We start from the raw sequence: 19,228 nt of genomic DNA, 5'->3' as shown, positions 1-19,228 counted from the left end.
ATAAGCAGCAATGTTGGTACGAGGCAGAGGATAGGAATGTGCAGCCAGGGACTGCGTGCAGAGGGGGTTTTGGTTGGTGTAATTGCCTGTGGAATCACACCCTTATTTCCATCTTGTATTGCTTCTTTAATACCTGGGCAGGAGAAAACACTTTCAGTGTGAATAGATTGAAACAGGTAGCTGGGCTCTTTCCAGGTCAGAGAAGAGCGATTCCCCAGAGTACAGAGAGCAGGCAACTCTGCTTGGGCTGTTAGCAGAGAAGGGAGAGTTGTAGTCCTGCTTTTACTCCTGTCTCTGCTTTATCCATCATTTGTAGTGCATTTAAATGCCCTTCCTTAACTTGGTACGTGGCTCAAAACCCAAAAAGGTTTTAATAAGGGATCCTGTATTGAGGTGATAGTTGATGGAGCATCCAGAATTCTTTTCTTGGATTCTTCACTGTACAAGAAGGCTGAAACAAACTCTATAGGAAAGATGTTGCCTCTCTAAGCTTTCAGGGTAATTTTTATAAACACTTATTCCTAAAAGCTTTTAGATTTATTATACGTTCTATGGGAATGACCACCACTTTAAAACTCAGATGTTTAAATGCAATTTTGTATGTGTGTTTTGCCTTTAAGTTGGTTTATGCAGTTGTGCTTAGGTATGCAAATTGGATGTGTTTTTTCTCTGAACAGTCAGCTATTTAGGCAAAGTAACTGTGTGAAAGTACATCCACAAATGGAGCCTATTTACAATCCAAGACCTCACACTTTATTTTGTATAAGTAAAATTGGTTACTGTTTTAATACAAAACTGAGTTAAAACAGGCATTTATTTAATTGGCAGAACTTGAAAGTCCAGTTTTATTTATGTAGGGAATTCTGAGCATCTGAATAGATGCACCACAAGTCATTGGCAGTCTGAGACTGTTGCTTTTATTAAATTCTGGGGTGTTTTTCCACTCTAAATATTTTATGACAAATAAAAGCCCTGCTATGTGTAAGTACTCAGTAACTGGCAATCAGCTGGGTTCACAGATGCGGTTAGGACTCTTGCAAAGGCTAAATTCAATCCAGTGTGTAAACGTGGTGGATGAAGTGTTAAATAAGCTATTTGCTTTGGCCCAGCTTAGACCTGGGCTCTGGCAGCATATTTAGAAGTTTGTTCTTTGGACTGGTAGCGATGGGTCATTGGGGAAGGTGGTGCCAGCAGTGTCTGAGGTGACTGACGATGGACTTGGATGGAGAGCTGCTGCATTGACAGATAGGATGAATGGCAGGAGTATCAGTTCCAAAGGGAACTTGTGTGAATTTCTTGGCTAGACAGTAGGTGCTACTATTCAGCCTCTAATGAAAAGGCAGCTGAGGGGAAAATATTTGAGAAGAGAAAATGGCAGCCTGAATGAATGGACTGCTAAATGCACCAGTCAGTGCGCTGGCATGTAGGTAGTGTTGTCAGTGTCCTTTTCTTAGCAGGGACAATCCCTACAGCTGGATGAGGATGGTGGGCAAAGCAGTAGTAACTAATCGTAGCTCCGGGTCTGCAGATATGAAGTACCTGCATTAAAAACAGTTGTTCCAATTTTCAGAGGACTGTCCTGGTGATAGGGCCCTAAGCTGCTTTAATCATTCTTTTTGCAATGCAAGGGAGAAACCTGTGGTGCTATTGAGAAAAGGACAAGCTGTAGAAACATGCATTGGAACGATGTGCTTCATGTCTCTCAGCAATGTAACTCTGCTGACTTCAGATGAAGGGAACTCAAATTTTTGCTGTTTTTCATTTAAAAGCAACAGAATACTTTGAACAAACTGTTTTGATCACAAAGCCACTTCTAGTAAAATCAAAATTTTAGTAATTCCTTTTAAGTTTTTCCATCTATTTGCACCTCTGTAAAGAAAGAGCAAATGGATACCAAAGATACATTTTTAGCTTTACTCTAGAATATATATAAATTAGAAACACGACTGCTATCTTACTTTCAACACCACCCTCCTAACACAACACAGAACATTTGACCTGTCAGTTCTAAATAGCTCCAAGTGAAGATGACCTTTTAATATAGCCTATAGTTGAGAGCCCTGTCCATCCTCATCCGTAGCCAGGCAGAACCCGCATGTCCTCACAAACATTCAAAACAAGTCAGAGGCCATGGGAATGCTGGGGAGGGCAGTCTGCTTGCTGGAGCCATTCAGTTCAGGGTCTGCTAGCAAGCTTCACTCTCTCTCAACTTCCCCTTTATGTTTAAAATATAATGCTCTAATTCTTTCCTCTGATTCAGAGGAAGCTGGGGTTTAAGACTGTGTGATATGATTGTGTTCTGCAAGAACACATGTGCAGAGAAGAAATGCAGCAATGAGAGGGAGCTTTTCTTTAGTCTGTCACAACAAAATAAATGTACATGAAGGGGAACTATGAAACCCAGCTCTTAGGCTGGCTTGAGGCAGTAAGACAGGCGATATTTTTAGATTGTGCTCTTGTCTAGCTCTTTGACCTGGCAAAATGGCATAATTTTCCACTTGTCTGAGAAGGAATGGGACAGGTTACTGTAGAGTATTGGATGCAGTGAAGAATTTAGGTCTGGCTAGACACCCCAAACTGGTGCTTTTTTTGAATAGCCCAAATATTTTAAGTCTGTAAAGCTGGGCAGGAACCCTGATGTGAATAAGCCCTCTGAGGATGTTTCTGAGGTGCTCTGTGTGCAGAGCTTGGCTCCAGACCACGCTGCAGTGGGCTCGTTCTTCTCCATCAAGGTTAGGGGTGTAGTGCTGTGTTTGGGAAAGAAAGAAAAAAAGCAAGGCCCACAAATGACATTGCCTCCAGGGAGATTTCTGGTTTGGTTAAAATTTTGGCATCATATTTCATAATTAACAGAGGATTTTCTCCTGCCTGTTTGTCCAGTTCAGTCTTTGCTTACTACTTTATTCCATATAGGAATATAGGAAGGATATAGGAAAGGAAGGCTGGAAAACAGTGTGCCATCACCACATGAACAACTGCAGTCAGATGGTGCACAGTTTAAAACGGTGCAGATATTGTTAGATTGGGCTCAGTTAGGAAAACTAGCTCAGATCAGCTACTGTACTTTCAGCAAGCAGCTTTTCATCAGCTAAACTGTTTGTTCCTGCTCAGGGCTAGTGACGAAAAATGTGCTTGTGAGGTTAATTTTTCTAATTCCTCTTTTAAACCAACATGATGTGAAAGACACTCTTTCTTTTTTTCCTCTTTTTTGTGTGTAAATAATTGCAAATACATCAAGGCAGATTTTGCAAGGTGCAACTGTGTGTGCAACCCATCTTTCTCTGCATGCAAACGTAATCAGCAGTTGTGTAAGCACCTACTGAGGGCAAAGCACATGCAAAGTGGCAGCTCTGAAGCTGTGTTCCTTTATTTCCTGTGGTAGGAAGTATAAATGCATTGTGTTTCTCTAAAAACAAAACCAAAAAACCCCACCCCAACCCCCCCCAAAAAACCAAAAACCAAACCCAATTCTAAATTAACAGCTTTTTTGACTAGTTAGATTTAGCCAAATGTTGAAATATTTCCTGCCATCTTGCCTGGAAATACCTCTCCTGAGGTGAAATCATGGTGTAGCCGAAACCAGGCAAAAATCCCTGGGTTTTTGGGTTTTATTGTTGGGGTTTTTCTGTTGTTGTGTTGTGGAGGTTTTTTTTGTTTGTGTGTCGGTTTTGTTTTTTTTTTAAATCAAAGTTGAGTGAAAAAGCCTGAGCATCTTGGATAGAAAAGGTGCATCAAGTGCTGAATAGTATTTGGAAACTTATTTCGTGTACTTACTTACAGAGAGGTTGGTGGTCTGATCAGAGACCAGGGGAGGGACCTTTCATTCTTATTTACAGCATTATTCTTTAGTGAATTATAAAATTGTAATAAAGATAAACATTTACTATGCAGTCAAAATATAGAAATGGGTATAATCTGTATCTAAACAGATACTTTCCTTTCTCAGAAGACACGTAGCATGGCCTAACCAGCAGTTTGTATGAAGACAATAAATGGGAGACTAAACTTTGCTTTCATTGATTTTTTTGGGGAGTGATGTGTCCCATCGCCTTGTGGCCTTTGTGTGGGGAAGATGAAAATACAGATCAGCGTCCTTCTTGAGATTCGTTTTCCTTTCCATTTACCTGTAGAAGGTTAATCCTTTAGCTCACAAATAAACATACCCTAACTGCTAGTTTTATGAGGTGAGAGAATTCATAGCAGGGAGAGTTTGTCATGCTGTTTGCTTCTTGAAAGCAGCCCAAGCTGCATGAACTACACATTATCTGGTGTGCTCCGGTAGGAGGGGGAGAGAGCCAATTCCATGAACATCAGCCCATCCTGCCTTTAACAGAAAAGGCTTGGGACAGTTGGAATTCCCTCTTTTTTTTTTTTTTTTTCCCCTCCTCTCCCTTTCCCTTCTGAGATTCTATTCCTTTTCACCAAATCGCATATTTTTTCTATGCATTTGAAGTTCTTTGAAACCTTTCACAGGCTGCAGAGAAACAGCCACTCTCCTTAGGCTCCAGTGGTGAGAATCGCAGAACGTCATGGCATTTTGTGGAGTTTGTACTGCCTCCACAGAAAGCTGCGTTCCCCATTGTCACACCACAGGCACTTAAGCAGATTTCTCCCAGCAGGAAATTTCAAGCTCCAAAGGCCAGGAATGCTAACGCCTGTGTGCTGCACCAGAGCTCCAGTTGCTGGTTATGAAGGAGGAAACATTCCATAAGAATTTACAGCCCCAGCCAGGGAGCCCATACAGACACTGCTGCTTGTAAGGAGCCCGAGGGGAGCTGACTGCGGTTACTGCACAGGCAGATATGGGATAGTCTCCTAAACTAGAAATAACTTTGGAATTTACGTACCTTGACACATGACTGCACCTGTGTCTAGTATATCTGCATGGAGATTCTCAAATCCAATTATTACTACTTGCTGCCTAAAATCTGGTGGCCGATATGCCTGAAATCAGGACAGTTTCACTGGGATTTCTAGTAGTTGCTGCCAATTCCAATACTAGTTTTCTGGATAAGGCACCTAGAAATTTCAATGCTTCCTATTTTACCTCAGCTATGAAGAGTGATTAATAGGAAACTTTTGAGTGCATAAACAGATCTGATGCAAATACTTCTGAAGACCTCTCTAATTTTGACATTTTGATTGGTTCTTTTGGTAGCTCTAAACTTTATCAGTTGAGAAGGTAGAATTCTGTTCAATCAACTTTCACTCCTGGGTCCTTTTAAACTTAAGATTCAAGCACAAATATTTCTACATTATATGTGCATTTGAGAGTTCGATTTGATATACAACCTGATAGAAACCCAACATGTGTAAGTCAGTGCATGGAATATGGTTTGTTCATCTTGTTAGACACTTATGAGGTCAGATAGACATCTCCTTGAGAAGATCCCCATGGAAGCAATCTTGATATTTAGATACAAAGTCTGATGCTAAACTGGTTTATGAGACTCTAAGTACCTATCAGCTGGGCATAGACAAAATGTTCCTAGTGAAATAGGATCCTGGGATTTTGTTACAGGTTTGCAATGTAGATCAAGTTTGTGGGTCACCTGAGATCATGGTACTTGGGCCCAGTGTAAATTCACTATGTAATTTAGAACAAGTGTCAGTGAACCAGATGGCAGTAAGCTGAACTGGTCTGCTTCAGTTAGCTCAGAGATTCAATCTAAGCTTGAAAGTTGATATTATGCAATATCATCACATAAACTCAGTTGGAAGACTAAGGGCTAGGTTGTCACGGGGGTCTACTCACATGCAAATCACTGAAGTTTATGTGGATTTACACCCCTGCATATTTTGGCAGTTCTGTTTGCCTGACCATTCACTTGAAGTAAAATTTTTAACTTTGTGGCTCTGAAATGATCAGCTCATTACACGTATTCAGAAACTGAGTATGTAAGACAAGCTTCAACATTTTTTAAGCTTTTATCTATTCGCTATGATCCTTTCTTGCTGAGGAGATAACACTGGTTGAAGTTCTAGCCTATGTTGCAACTAATGTACAAATGATACTAGATTTCATTTTAAATTTTTATTCCGTCTTGTCTGTTTAGTGTTTAATTTATTAAGACACCATCACTGGAAAGAGTAGAAAAGGGAGAGAATAATCTTTCTGATATTGAAGTTCTTTAGCTTAGATTGGAATCTTAAAATATTAATTGAAGAAATCCCAATTTTTGCTACAATTACATTCAACACCTGGACTTTACTATTTTTGGGGACTATTTTTGTTTCTAGTCACTCAGATGCTTCTGCCTCCCTCTTGAAAAAGGAGTAGCTGTGTAGAGCCTGAAACCTGATTAAACATTCCCTGGTACTGATAGATCTTAGTAGTTGGAGACATCACTAATCTAGAACTGGTTGCATTCTGCAGGCTCCTCTCTGTTATGGACATGGTGAATGTAAGTAATATGGGTCAAATCCTGAAGTATTTGTGTGCTGTTTAATGGACCCTTTCTCCTGAAGCAAACTTTTGTTAAAGTAACATAAAGGCTAAGCAGACACAGACTTGTCAGGATTTATTCCTCTACCTAAGAGGAATGAAGTAAAACACACTATTCAAACAAACTACGTCCTGAAAGCATTTTGAAGAGTTCCACGGTGCAGTAAGATGATCAAAATAATCTCATAATTGTAGAACAGGGAGAAAGACATAAGAGGCCAATAAAAGGGAGAATATTCCAAAGGCTTGAGAGAATTAGGAACATAACTTTCTTAAGCTCCTTTGAAAATCCAAACAAATACATTTTCTGTTGATATTAAAAATGGGCTGGAGTCATACAGAAGGGTGTCCGTAAGCTGTGAGTCTGCAGAGGAGAAGAGGGATTTTTTTAAAATCTACAATAATAAGAATATTCAGAGTGTTTAGGAGTAATGTTGAAGAGGAGGGAGAGCATGAAGAGGAGTCAAGAGAGGTAGGGTATGGGAGATATGAAGAAATTAGTAGAAATGAGTCCTGAAGGATTTAAAAGGTGAAAATATAGCTTTTGGTGGGCCCTGAAATGATTTGGGATCTTCTGACCTGCCTGAGGATGCAAATGTTAGAGTTTGGGGGGAGGAGGGGACAGCAGAGGTCAGGCCATGGTAGAGAAGAGACAATGGACCCCTCTGCAGCGCCAGCCTCTCTTTCACTTCACAAAAAGTTTTTTGTAATTCAAATGAAAACAAACTCTCCTTAAGAAAGGGATCTCTTTTTGGAGTGAGAAACACTGCAAGATATTTCACTCTCACTTCCCTTTGGTTTCACCTTCCTTCATCAGTCAATGCATGAATGAGTTTGGTCTGACCCTTTTTTGTTGTTGCAGAATTCCGGTGTAAACATCAGTGCACTGGAGACACAGATATAGTCTAAGATATTTTTGGAGCTTTCTTTGTAAATTACTTTTTCTGGGAAGTGCTGCTAGATCAATTCACTTGTGATGAGTCCCAGAATACTACCATGCTGAGAATGTCTGTGCACATTAATTTTGCATGTGTCAACTTGCGCTGCCCCCATGTTTGTAGCATCCATGCTGAGACACAGTCACTGGTTCACTTTTAGAAATGATTCAGTAACACTCATTGCCCTGGAACTTTGTATTTGCAGATGCTGTGAAACTGGTACAGGCAAGGAGGGTGGTCTAGTCTAAACTTGTCACCCAGGCGCTCTCTTGATGGAAAGAGAAGGGCATTTCTAGAGGGTAATTCAGCCTTGCTGCTTAAACATCACTCCTAGAGCACAGTAACTCATCCTCTGAAGTTGCCTGCCTGTTGGTCTCTATTGTAGAGGGAACCTGTATCACTAACTTAGGGCAGGCTTCAACTTTTCAGTGGGTGGAATTAGATGAGGTGAATCCTAGCCACAGTGATTTGTTGGCAGAAACCATTTTGTGTTGAACCCGTGTCAAGACAGTCAAAGTAAGTAAAAAGCAATTGGAATGTCTGACTCCCTCAAGCACCACTGAAAATCCCAGTGCTATGCAATGCCAGTATTTTGCAACTGTTTTTCATTAACTTTGATGTTATAGACAGTATAACACTCAATGGCAAGACAGATGTAAGATAAATCAGCCAAGCGCGGTCATAACTCCATGAGCCTTAAAATGGTTAAGGACAAATCAGTTTGAGTTTTGGAAATATCTCAGGCATATAGCTTACATAAGTAGTGGCTATTTCTCTTATGTAGTATATAAAGAAATAATCCAGTTTGTTTATTCAAGCATTTCATTCATACATACACTTACATAATTTTAAACAGCTGAGTTTCTGAATGCTTCCCCATATTTCATTTGGTATTTATCAGGATGCACCATATGTCAGACTAAGAAGTGGGAAAGAGTTTTCAAGTAGCCATGATCAGTTCTTAGTTAATGTTTATTAAATTGTTAGTATCAGTGGAGGCTTTGTAATATGTATAGATGTATTTATTGCTTATATATCTTTACAATTATCAAAAAATACCTGTTGAAAGTATGCTTCAGATAAAAAGATCTCTCCCCTGTGATACACCTGGATTTTGCAACTGAAGCTGCATTTGTTTTCTGATGGTCTTTGCAGTTTCACCTGAGATGGGGTCTACTTTTTTTGCAAATGGTCATGCAGTCTTCTGTGGGAAGAGGTGATCCATGCTGTAACATCCATGCTTTGATGTGTGTGAAATGATTTTTATTCTAAATGACAACACTGGAACGAAAAAAGTCTTCATAAAAGCAGGAAGTGTGGGTGTGTGGGGTGGAGTTGGCACACATGAGCAAGAAAGACATTGTCACCAGGGGTGTGGGAGCAATGGTCCTCAAGGCAGAGATCTTCATATTTGCTTTCAAGAACAGTGATGTCAGTATCATAGAGCATAGGCAATCAGTATTAGTAGTTCACCTCATTTCATGTCTAACATAGCCCAGATTATGCAAGGGCTGTAACCTTTGGAAAAGAAGTGTCATTTTAAAAACGGTACAGTAGAGTCTATTTGACCTTCTGCTTAGCAGTAGACAATGATGCGGGCTTACAGCTCAGACTGCCTGAACTGTTTGCAGAGAAAGTATTTGATATTCCGTAATATACGTGACTTCTTTTTTTTTTTTTTTTTTTAAATCATCTTGGTTAGCTAATAGATTAGTTCCTCTTCAGGGGATAGATCAAAAAATAAATATGTACCAATAAGCTGTGAGGTTTTAAAGCCAATTTGATACACAGGAAGCCTGAAATTAGGGCAATAAAAGATATTTCTGATGCTATTTCCTCTTACTAAACACCTCTGCCTAAGAGGCAAGTCCCTGTTCAGCTGTTTGCTGATGAATTAATTTGGCTGTAAATTTGAGCTACTTTTTGCAGAGTTGCTGTCTCTCACAGCTGTGGCTCTTTATTTTAAGAGGATCTAGAGAAAAATATTCTTCATAGGTGAAATATTCTGTGCAGGAATTTCAGTATAATGCACTCATGCTGAAGTTCTTTCTTCCTTTACCAGACACTGATAATTTAAAATGTACTTTATAGAAATCTTAAGATAGCAGCCAGTAATTGAGCAATGAGTGAATACAGGATTGCCAGTTTACAATGTAAGAGATACAGTAATATATTCTTTAAAAGTAGGGTTGCTTCAGTCTTGCTCCATTTTACAAGTGTAATGCTAGTGATGTCACAGGAGTTGCTTCTGATTTCCAATATTCTAACTGAAATTTCACAACTGAAAAACCTGAATCAGACCCAGCATTCTACATGTATATGCTGGCTTTTCTCCAGGAAAGTAAGAGATGTTTGAAAACAAGTTGTCGGAATTTACACAACAATGACTTCATCTGTCTCTTAAAATCCAACTGTCTCTGGGATGGAAGTCAGTAGATCTTGGTTAACAGTGCGCAGTGCTGCAGACCGTTCTAGGAACCATAGAACTGAAGTAGATTGACCTCCAATTGAAGTGACTTGATTCCCAATTGGTTGGTAACGCAAAGCTGTGTTAGGATTCAGTGAAACATCTGCATTCAGGTATTTACAACATGCTTAAAGGGAAATTCTGGAAGACTTAGTTTTCCATAGAAATACACACTTAGTTGTTATGAAGGGGAAAAAAAAAAGTTGTGATGGGATTAATTTTGTATAAATAGCCCTATGCAGTCATTGTTATGTTATTTTGAGATTATTTATTGCATTGTCTTTCAGACTTCAGCACAGGTGAGGACGACAGTTCACACGTAGGATGCAGGATATTTGTTTCCTGTCATTTGTGCAGAGCTTTAGCTTATACACTGCATATCTGACAGAAAGCAAAAGAGCATGATCAGGATGACAAGGTTCAAAGCTAACAATTGAGTAACATGAGCAAGGATGCACCTGCTCTTAAAACACAAACTTCAGCAAACATTCATTTTAAGTTGTCAGGTTGTTTCAGTAGAGCTGTATTCCCACAGGACTTTCAAGCCACTTTGCTAAAGACAATGGAGTTTTTTTTGTATCTCGCTTGTACTGCAGTGGAGACAAAGGCTTATCTAACAGCCACGTTTAGTGGCAACACTTATTCAAGTGATAAAAAAATAAATAAAATAAAATTACACTTGCAAGTTCTTGTTCAAAGCTTTATGATAAGTTTTACTCTGTATTGTCAGAGACAGATGAATGCATAGCCGCTATGCTGTAGTTGCAAGGTGAAGATGCTAGTGATGGCCAAATGATGAAATTCATTGTCCACGTCACCTTCATTTTTCACTGTGAGCACATTTTCTTGTAATCAAAATGTCTGCACTTGCAAGAAGCTTTAAACAACTGATTGCACAAGTGTAAAGCAATTTATTAATTTTAAAATTGAAAATACTAGGCTCATCTAGATCCCTACGTTGTTCTGAATCAGTCCTTGTCACTGCCGAATTTAACAAAATTGCCTCACTTGTTTCTGAAGAGCAACATGAAATTCTAGTCACCTGTACAGAAAATGGGTTTCACAGGATTGTGCTTTCAGATATTGCTCCTTCTGGATATGGTAGCCAGTTGCCTCATCATTGTCTGTTTCTGTTCTCCCTTTCATTTCCCTCAGGGTTATGCACAGTTTGCCTGCCTTGCTGTTTAACCAGAAATCTCTTGCTATTTCTGAACTTTTGAGGAAGTATGTGCCTTAGACATGAATTTTGAGAAGGGACATGAGTAAACTATCACTGCCTGGTCCCTAGTATTTGCCATGTGTTACGCCACACAGAAGGTGGTGAACACTGATTTTTCCCTAATGAAGTTAAGGCTACAAGTCAAAGTTCAACAAGGGCCATATGAAAAGCATTTGAGAGAAATCCCAGTTGCTTTAGTCTTTTTCATGTGAGAACAACTCACAATTAGCAGATTCTTTCCTTAAAGTATGCTTCGTGCTTTTGTGGTTCAGAGGTGCAGCAAAGATACTCGAAGCGACAAGGTTTCATTGCAACAGTAGATTGTAAGGATAATGAACTGAAGAGCAAAATATCTACATGAAAAAGGGTCCATTAAAAAGTACTTATTCACTGAAACGAACTTTTATACTTAAATTGCATTCTAGATTTGTAATGTGTTTGTATTAGTATTTGTTGAAAGGAACTTACCCAACGTGACATGGTGCACAAAGGAAGTATTTCACTCTGCTTGTTCTAATTTGTCATAGATTTGCTTGAATCCTGCAAGGCATTTGTACTGTAAGACAAACTATAAACTGTGTTTATGCATGACATGAGGAGCATCAGCAATGTCCTGCTGAGTTTGGAAGCGGTAGACCTCTAGGGCAACAAGTCATAGTACACAAATAAATGTTATGTTGATGCAGCAGCTGAATTTTAAACAAAAACGAATCCTCTGTGAGCTGTTTTCCTAATGATTAGCATGTAGGCATGGAAGATGAGACCTTCACAGACCTTTATTGGGAGAATGAAAATTTATCAGCCTGGTTTCCCATTTTTTTTCCCCCTACATTGTGCTGTCACCTGTTTTTGTTCTGGACTTACAGGCTCTACCAGTCCTCCTCCCCTCTTCTGTTGTGCAGGCAGTAGTCCACCATGCAGCTTGGGTTACTCAGAGACCTGGCCCAGTGTGAGCACAGCAGAACACTACAAATGGCAAGAGAGTAAATGCAGCATCTGTGGGCATAAGAAGGAAAGATGTCATGTTATCTGCCATCTTCTTATCTCTCTTTTTTTGTGAAATTTTTAACCTGTATCAGTCCTGACCAGTGTACAACAAGCAGATAGAATGGAGCAGAGTCTACTTGTGTTGCCTGTTCATCTCTTTTTAGCTCTTCAATGGTGTCTTACTGATCCAATGTGTGATTGTTGTTTCAGTATAGTATCATAAGCTGCTGTCCTTCCTCGAATCCCTGGTAGTTCGTAAGTGTAGGAAACCAACAGCACGCCACAGTAGAGAGTTCCACTTTTGATTGTGGCAGAGAGGTGATTGTGATCATCCTGCTGTGTCTTAGGACTGATTTTCAGAGTTCCCAAGTCCTAGGAATGTTTTTCAGGAGGTCCCAAGAAAGCTGACCCCTATGCTTCTGCATATCCCTGGAGGATAGTGAGTTCATTTTTGCAAGTGTTGCAGATGAAAAGGGTTATACTGAGGGGTCCCTGAAAGTTCCTCATAGAAAATGTCAAGGACTAGACCCCTTGGATTCATATATGAGTTGCATAGAGTGTGAAGAGGTTGGAGCAGGCAGAGAGAGCCTCAGTAACTTTTTAGGTGGTCAGAAAAGCCTTTACCCCTTCAACTACTTCCTCTTTATAACAATATGTTTTGGAATATAAATAAGAGATGGGCATGGCAAGTTTTCTAGTATTCACCACCACCCTCTCTCTTTATTCATCACCTTTGTCATGTCCTGGCCCAAATACCTGTCTGATTTTCTAGAAAATCAGTAGGTCTAATAAAAGATCATACCACTCCCTGTAGCTCTGTTTCCCAGAGTTGCATACTACTTTTGTAAGAGGTCTTAGAGTTTGTGTCACCAGGTGAATAGGGCGATGGTGTTGGTAGAGATGAGCTTAGAGCCTAGTAAAACCAGTAGCACAAAAAAAATCACTTGAGGAGTTTGGAAAACACTGGCCTGAACGTCTGAACAACATCTCTGGGAAAAGAGCTGCTTTTTTCAAGCTAGAAGTGGTTTGGAAGGAAAGTGATGTTGTCATGTGAACAGAGCATGCAACATTAGCTCTATGAGCTGCTGTTTAATGGCTTGTGTTTATCATGCTTTTTAATTTGAATGACCGCATTGCAAAAGATTGTTTGCACATGAGAAGGTATTGAAAACTGGAGAACAAATAGTTCTGCATCCACTAAGTTTTGATGTTTTTGGAGGGATTGCATTTTGGAAAGTAGACTACTAAATTTCTAGGACCAAAATCTCTTGTAACTGTCTTGTTTTATTATCCCTGGAGAGTCTACCATTCATGCACATCAAGACAAATCAGAGGCTGTAAGAGATTTGACAAACTACCTACAAAGTTGACTGCCTTCTTCCCTCTTATGTCTTTCATCCTTTCTACTCTCTCTTTGCTTCTGTGCCTTTCTCATGTTTTGTCTGATTTTTCTCTCTCCTTTTTTCCCTTTCTCATGCCCACATTAAATGATCTTTTCAGACAAGCGTCACAGAAAAGCTGTTTTTTAGATTAACGCAGACTCTGCTTTTTTATTGACTAGCCTGCAACAGATAATGTGATTTGCACTTCTGTTTACCAGCTTTCTATTATTAGACCCACCATACTGGGACTAATATGCAGGTAACTATTAGTCACCAGTGGAACTGCTAATTGTAGATTAATTAATCATTCCAATTGGATTTGTTATCTCCAAACAGAAATGTGATTAAAGCAATGAAGAGCCTCTGCCTGGCTTATCTTTTGAGAATGAGTGACTTTAATATGATGTGTTACCTCATATAAATCAGATGCCTGATTATTAATGCTCAGATATCACACCCAGCACTGAAGTGGGACGGCAACAGCTATTCCTGTCAATCCTCCTGCCATTAGTCATCATGCTGAATGCTCCATCCCAGACAGTTCCCTGACTGTTGCCAAGGTGCTGGGCAGTCCATTAACATTGCAGCAGTTCCTGGCCAGATTATTGGCAAGGTGCACTGGCTGGTTCTTATAAAATGCTGGCACACACATCTTGTCCCTTTAATGCAGGAATCTGTTCTTCAGACTTCTTAGTCCGCACAACATGCTCCAAGCTCTTCATACCTAACTGGAATGTAGCCAGGATCTCTTTCCTGTTTAGCAATACAAGAGGAGCAACGTGGTTATTGTCCTTGAAACTGGCTCAAAAGCAGGTTGAGAATTCAGAGCCAAAAAAAATTTAGGGTCTGTGTGCCTTTAATATCTTTTTTTTATTGGTGCCTGTCCTGTAAAGTGTGAGCAGCTGACAAGTGACAGAGCCATGGTTAAGCAGAAACAGCTTTTAGTGCTGGAAGTCAGATGGACATGTTTGCTGTCTTTCAACCAAAATACCAGAGGCAAAGGCATTCCATAAGCTGTAAGTTCGGTTCAGTGACATTGCTTCTTATCAGGTTGTAAGCTGCTGCCAGTCCCAACAGGCAAAAGGAGAAAAGAAAAAGCTGAGTGTGCATCAGCTGACATGGGCATTGCTCAGGAATAGTTCAACTTTTAAAAGCCTTTTATTATCAAGCTGTAACAAAGCTGCTTTGTACCATAAATACAAAGAAATGACCTGCTTCCCCTCTCTGTCTCAGGTGGGTAAGGAAAGTTCCTTTCTTCCTTGTTCACAGCACTCTCCAGGGCTCACTCCTTTGTGTGGGAGGCAAGTTAGAAACCACTAACAAGAACAGAGAGGAAAGCCCTCTGCCCTTCTGTGCGTGGGTCATGTCACTTACCACAGCAGATTCTGTCCTCACCGGCTTCCCTTCATTCTCACCTGCGGGTATTTGCAACTCTTTGCTGATGCCTGTGGAAGGTAAAATTCCCTACACTCCATTCAGAAGTGCCCTTTAGCCAGTAGTTGCTAAAACAGTGGAGACTTCAGGTAGAAATCCCATGCAGTGTGCTTTGCTAAACCCTTCCCACTGGATCAAATATGTTGTGGGTATGTTCAGTGCAAATGCAAGTAAGTCCTGACTGCCAGTAGCCAGAGTGGTGATCACTGTCCTGGAGGTTTTTGTTGATTTGCCTGTTAAAGCCAAAGTGTATAGGGCTGAGGGAAGGGGAAGGCTGGCCCAGGTGAAAAGTTCCAGCACTGTTTTGTCTGTTTTTAACCAAATGAAATACAGCGAACAGGATAACGTGTCCCAGACGCTGGCTGGTGATTTCCATTTCCCTTCCCCAAGTATTGAGTCTGTTGAACTTGTCTATAACCCTAGCTCATAGCTCTGACACGCCTCAGCTCCAGCAGCATAAATGTCCTTTTGTGGTTCTTTGCAGTCCTTTTTGCTGACATATGTCTTGATGTGCATCAGGCATGCTGCCTCCCAAAGTCATAACAACTGCATCTTGGAGAGAGGGAAAACCTTCAAAGAAAAAACCAAACAGACCCTTGCTGTGGTCTATTGGTAGTAACAGATAATTAAGTCTAAAAGTTTCAACAGAGGGAAGACATGGCCAGGCAAAACCCTGCAACATGGTAGGAAATATCTTTTGTGTTACCCTGAATGCAACCCTGAGTCTAAGAACTGTGGTGGTGATTTGGTAAATGTTTACATTTTTTTCAGTCTTAAAGGTAATCATCTACACTATGTTGATGGGAACCTAGAGGATATAAAAGAGTGAAATCAAACTGTATCAAGCCATTTGAACATAGTCTTTTTTTTATCTCTGCAGGCATTTCTTCACCGGATCCGCCAGAACGCTGTGGACAAAGCAGAGAAGTACATAACAGAGGAGAATGTTAAGGTATTTATTCTATCTTCCTCATTTTGTTGGTAGGGAAAATGATATGTAATGAAAGGCTAGATTCAGGGATATGAATATCAAATATCCTCATGTCATATTGATTCTTATTATTAAACTGGTTCCCTAAGGAAAAGAGGCTCATGTTGACAGTTTATCTGTCAATCTGTTTGCCCATTCGTATAGCTGTCATCTTCCAGCAATTTTTCATCCCACCAACTAATTTCAGTAAAATTTGACAACAGTGTAGTGTTGTCAGAGATACTAACTTTTGGTAAGATTTGTGCAATAGTGGGTAGAGGGCAGAGAAGCCTTTTCAGTGTCTTTGAGAGGAAAGGCAGGCAGGGAATGCACAGCCCTTGTCTATTTTGATTGACAGTATTCAGTTAGCCAGTTTGCATCTGCTGTCTTTTACAAATCTCAGATTGATAGAGTTTATGAGAAGGAGGCAGGAATATGTCTTTGTGTTCTAGTGGGAAGGAATTTGGGTTTTTGTGGGAGGACTAAGTAATGGGAGACCCTTGCATGAGGAGGTTCCTGAATAAAATTTGCACTGGAAAGAGATATGGGACATAGAACACAGAGCTGTGAGGTACTAGCTTTGTCCTTTACACTTGTGGGAGCAGGGCGCAGCTATAATAGGTTTAATGCACCAGCCAGCACTACTGCAGCTGGCGTGTGTTTGCCCAAGGCTGGTTCCTCTATTTCAGGTACTAGTATTACCTGAAGGTACAGAGATCCTAGCAGGGCTCTAGCCCCTGGTTTTGCTATTCATTTTGCAGGCTAGCAATACTGTAGTATTGACTAACTGGCATCAGAAGGGGCTGGTAGCAAGATAGTTCAGCAGCTTTGTGGAGCTAAGCCTCTCGCTGTCTTCAAATTTGGAAGCCCCTGCTCCCCAGAAACTCACCATCTAGAGTCTGAATTAAATTTGGGGGTGGCTGAAGAAAAAGTAGACAAATGATTAGTGACAGTAGATCTCGTGTGCAGAGAAGTGTGCAAAAAGTAAGCTCTGCATGGGAAATAAAACTACACAACCATTTGCCAATTTGATGAACGGCTGCAGATGTTAATGAAAGTTATTATTCTATCATTATTCATATATCATCAAACTGAATATTAATTATGACTGCCACATAATCAGATGCAGTACCCACAAAGTCTGTAGAGAAGAATCCATATTTTCTCTGCTGATTTAAATGTATTTGTATTTGAAGTTTCATCACACTCCTCTGGGGGAAGTACCACTTCATTTTTGTGTCACTCTTGAAGTGCCTGGGGGGTCTTTTTGAGGCCATTGTGAGACCTCATTTATTCTTATTATTACAATACCCAGCTTTCAATAACAGAGCTTCTCTTCAGTAATAAAGGGCCTATGCCTTTTGCTGATGAAATAGAATCACAAAGGCACAGTTTTCCTGATCAGAGTCAATATTATCTCCTCCTCCCATCCCCCCTTCCCCAAATAATTTGTCTTTCCTGCAGTTGAAAGATATTTGTCCTTTCCTTTCTTTCCCTCTCCTTTCCTCCCTCCTTGCTGGTGGAGACAGGACAAGTAAGGTGGTGTTGGGACTTCTGATAACTTTGCCTGCTAATATTATGTATCTTGAGTCACCAGAGAGCTGTGAGGTGGCTGGCAGCAGCAAGGATAGTAGCAGAGACTGTATAAATGGTTTGGCAGCTTATGGAAGGAGAAGCCCATCTTTTCTTCTCTTTCTTCATGCAGTAGAAATGTCTAGAGGAAAATACAGGGTATTCTGGCAGTCACTCACCTCTGAGCAAAAGGGGAAAGTGCTTTTTAGGATAATTTGGGTTATCGCTCTCAGTATTATTTTTGCAGGTTTCTCCTGCAGCTGGCGCTAAACACTGGAGATTTTGGTAATCTTTGGCCACTGTATCCCCTTCCAGAAAGGCCATGTTGAGTCCTGTGCCAGGCCCAGATTTCACAAGTACTCCAGTGACTAACAGCTGCAGCAACATCATAAAAAAATGTTTTTAGTTTATTCACTGCCTCATGTGGAAATAACACGATTGATATATTAGTATTATGCTACATTCACAGCAGGGCACTGATGTAAATTTACTGATACAGTAGATTAAAGGCAGTACAACTTGAGGGTGTATGCAAGCTGCCAGACATAGATCCTTGCATGAGGCTTATAAACGGTAAATGTGTATTGAATATAGAAGCGCATGCAGTCAAAGTCTCTCTGCTGCCTTGATTTTCAAATAACTCTTCTTATCTGCAAATTCTGCTGCAAGCAGAGCTCTACTGACCACCACGGAATTTATTAGATTACAGAGATACTCCTTGGATTAAAAAACACTCCCTGAAGACTGCTCCTGAAGGATAAAATCATCCCTGACAGATGTCTTCCTCTTCCTTGTTAATCCCCTTTTGGCACAGCTTCTGGCAAAGCCAGGCAGACAGAGGCTACTGTGTCATCACATCAGTTTCAGCCATGTGACAGACCCACCGTATGCTCTGCTTGAATTAGCACGGGAAGTTTTCTGGAAGCAATCAAACAACCCTAGCTCCCTGTCCTTTATTTTGGTTCAGAGCCCATCAATGCAAATTCAGTGTATTGGAATCTTTTAGTTTGTTCAGAGCTAGAAAGGAGCTATGAGGCACAAGTATGCATTAATGATGGTGGATACTACTATATCTCGGTATTCCTAAAGTGAGAGGGGAGCGAAGACAAGGAAGATGAACAGGCTCTGCTCTGCACATGCAGCCAGCCTGCAGGAGGAGTTTGAGAGAAATACTCTGCCTGTCCTTGAATAACAGAAGGTACAGAGTTGAACCTGGGTACATGCAGAGAGCAAGGTTCCTTGAATTCCTGATCATGTCTACCCCTGCAAAACCAGAGAGAAACTGGTTTTAAACCAGGAATTCAGGTTTCATTCCTGTCTTTAATGATTAGACTTAATTTACAGATTATTGTTTTTCTGAATTATTGCCACATCACCAGCCACCATGCTGAAGTGGTGTCACACCTGGTGAATAAATTCCACTGCATAAAGTTGAAAAGCCTAGTGTTACGATAAGGTGTTTTGAGAAGTGTTGGAAGAAGTTAGGCTTGATCACTTCCACACCGAATGCCAGGAAGATGAAGGCTGGCTCTGTCAGGCTGCATACTTTGGGGTTCACCCACTCGCTGTGCAAAACCTGGGAGGCTGCTTCCAATATGAAATCTGGTTTGACTGCACTGCAGATCTTCTCTTTGCAAGTCTTATAGTTAAAGCAAAGTGATAGAAAATGTTGTCTGCAATATGGATATCACTGCAGACTCCAGGACTTTGCCCATTTAGGCTTTCCTCCAGTGGCTGTCAATACTGATGGCTGTGTCACCATGCATGAGGACTTCTTCCGCTGTGTAGGTAGCATTCCATCTCCTATATGTGTA

General features: G+C 40.5%; 1 protein-coding gene across 2 annotated transcripts in view; it reads left to right on the top strand.

The window, feature by feature from the left end:
* PREX1 (phosphatidylinositol-3,4,5-trisphosphate dependent Rac exchange factor 1) overlaps positions 1-19,228 on the top strand; it is a 168,185-nt gene that overhangs the window by 52,674 nt on the left and 96,283 nt on the right. For both annotated transcript variants that reach the window (XM_054845124.1, XM_054845125.1), the window contains exon 2: positions 15,753-15,824. In XM_054845124.1, coding sequence (XP_054701099.1) covers positions 15,753-15,824 — 72 coding nt within the window. The remainder of the gene's footprint in view (positions 1-15,752; positions 15,825-19,228) is intronic.

This window comes from Grus americana, chromosome 17 (genome assembly GCF_028858705.1).
Source record: "Grus americana isolate bGruAme1 chromosome 17, bGruAme1.mat, whole genome shotgun sequence".
NCBI lineage: Eukaryota > Metazoa > Chordata > Aves > Gruiformes > Gruidae > Grus > Grus americana.
This window is presented reverse-complemented; position numbering and strand designations above follow the sequence as displayed.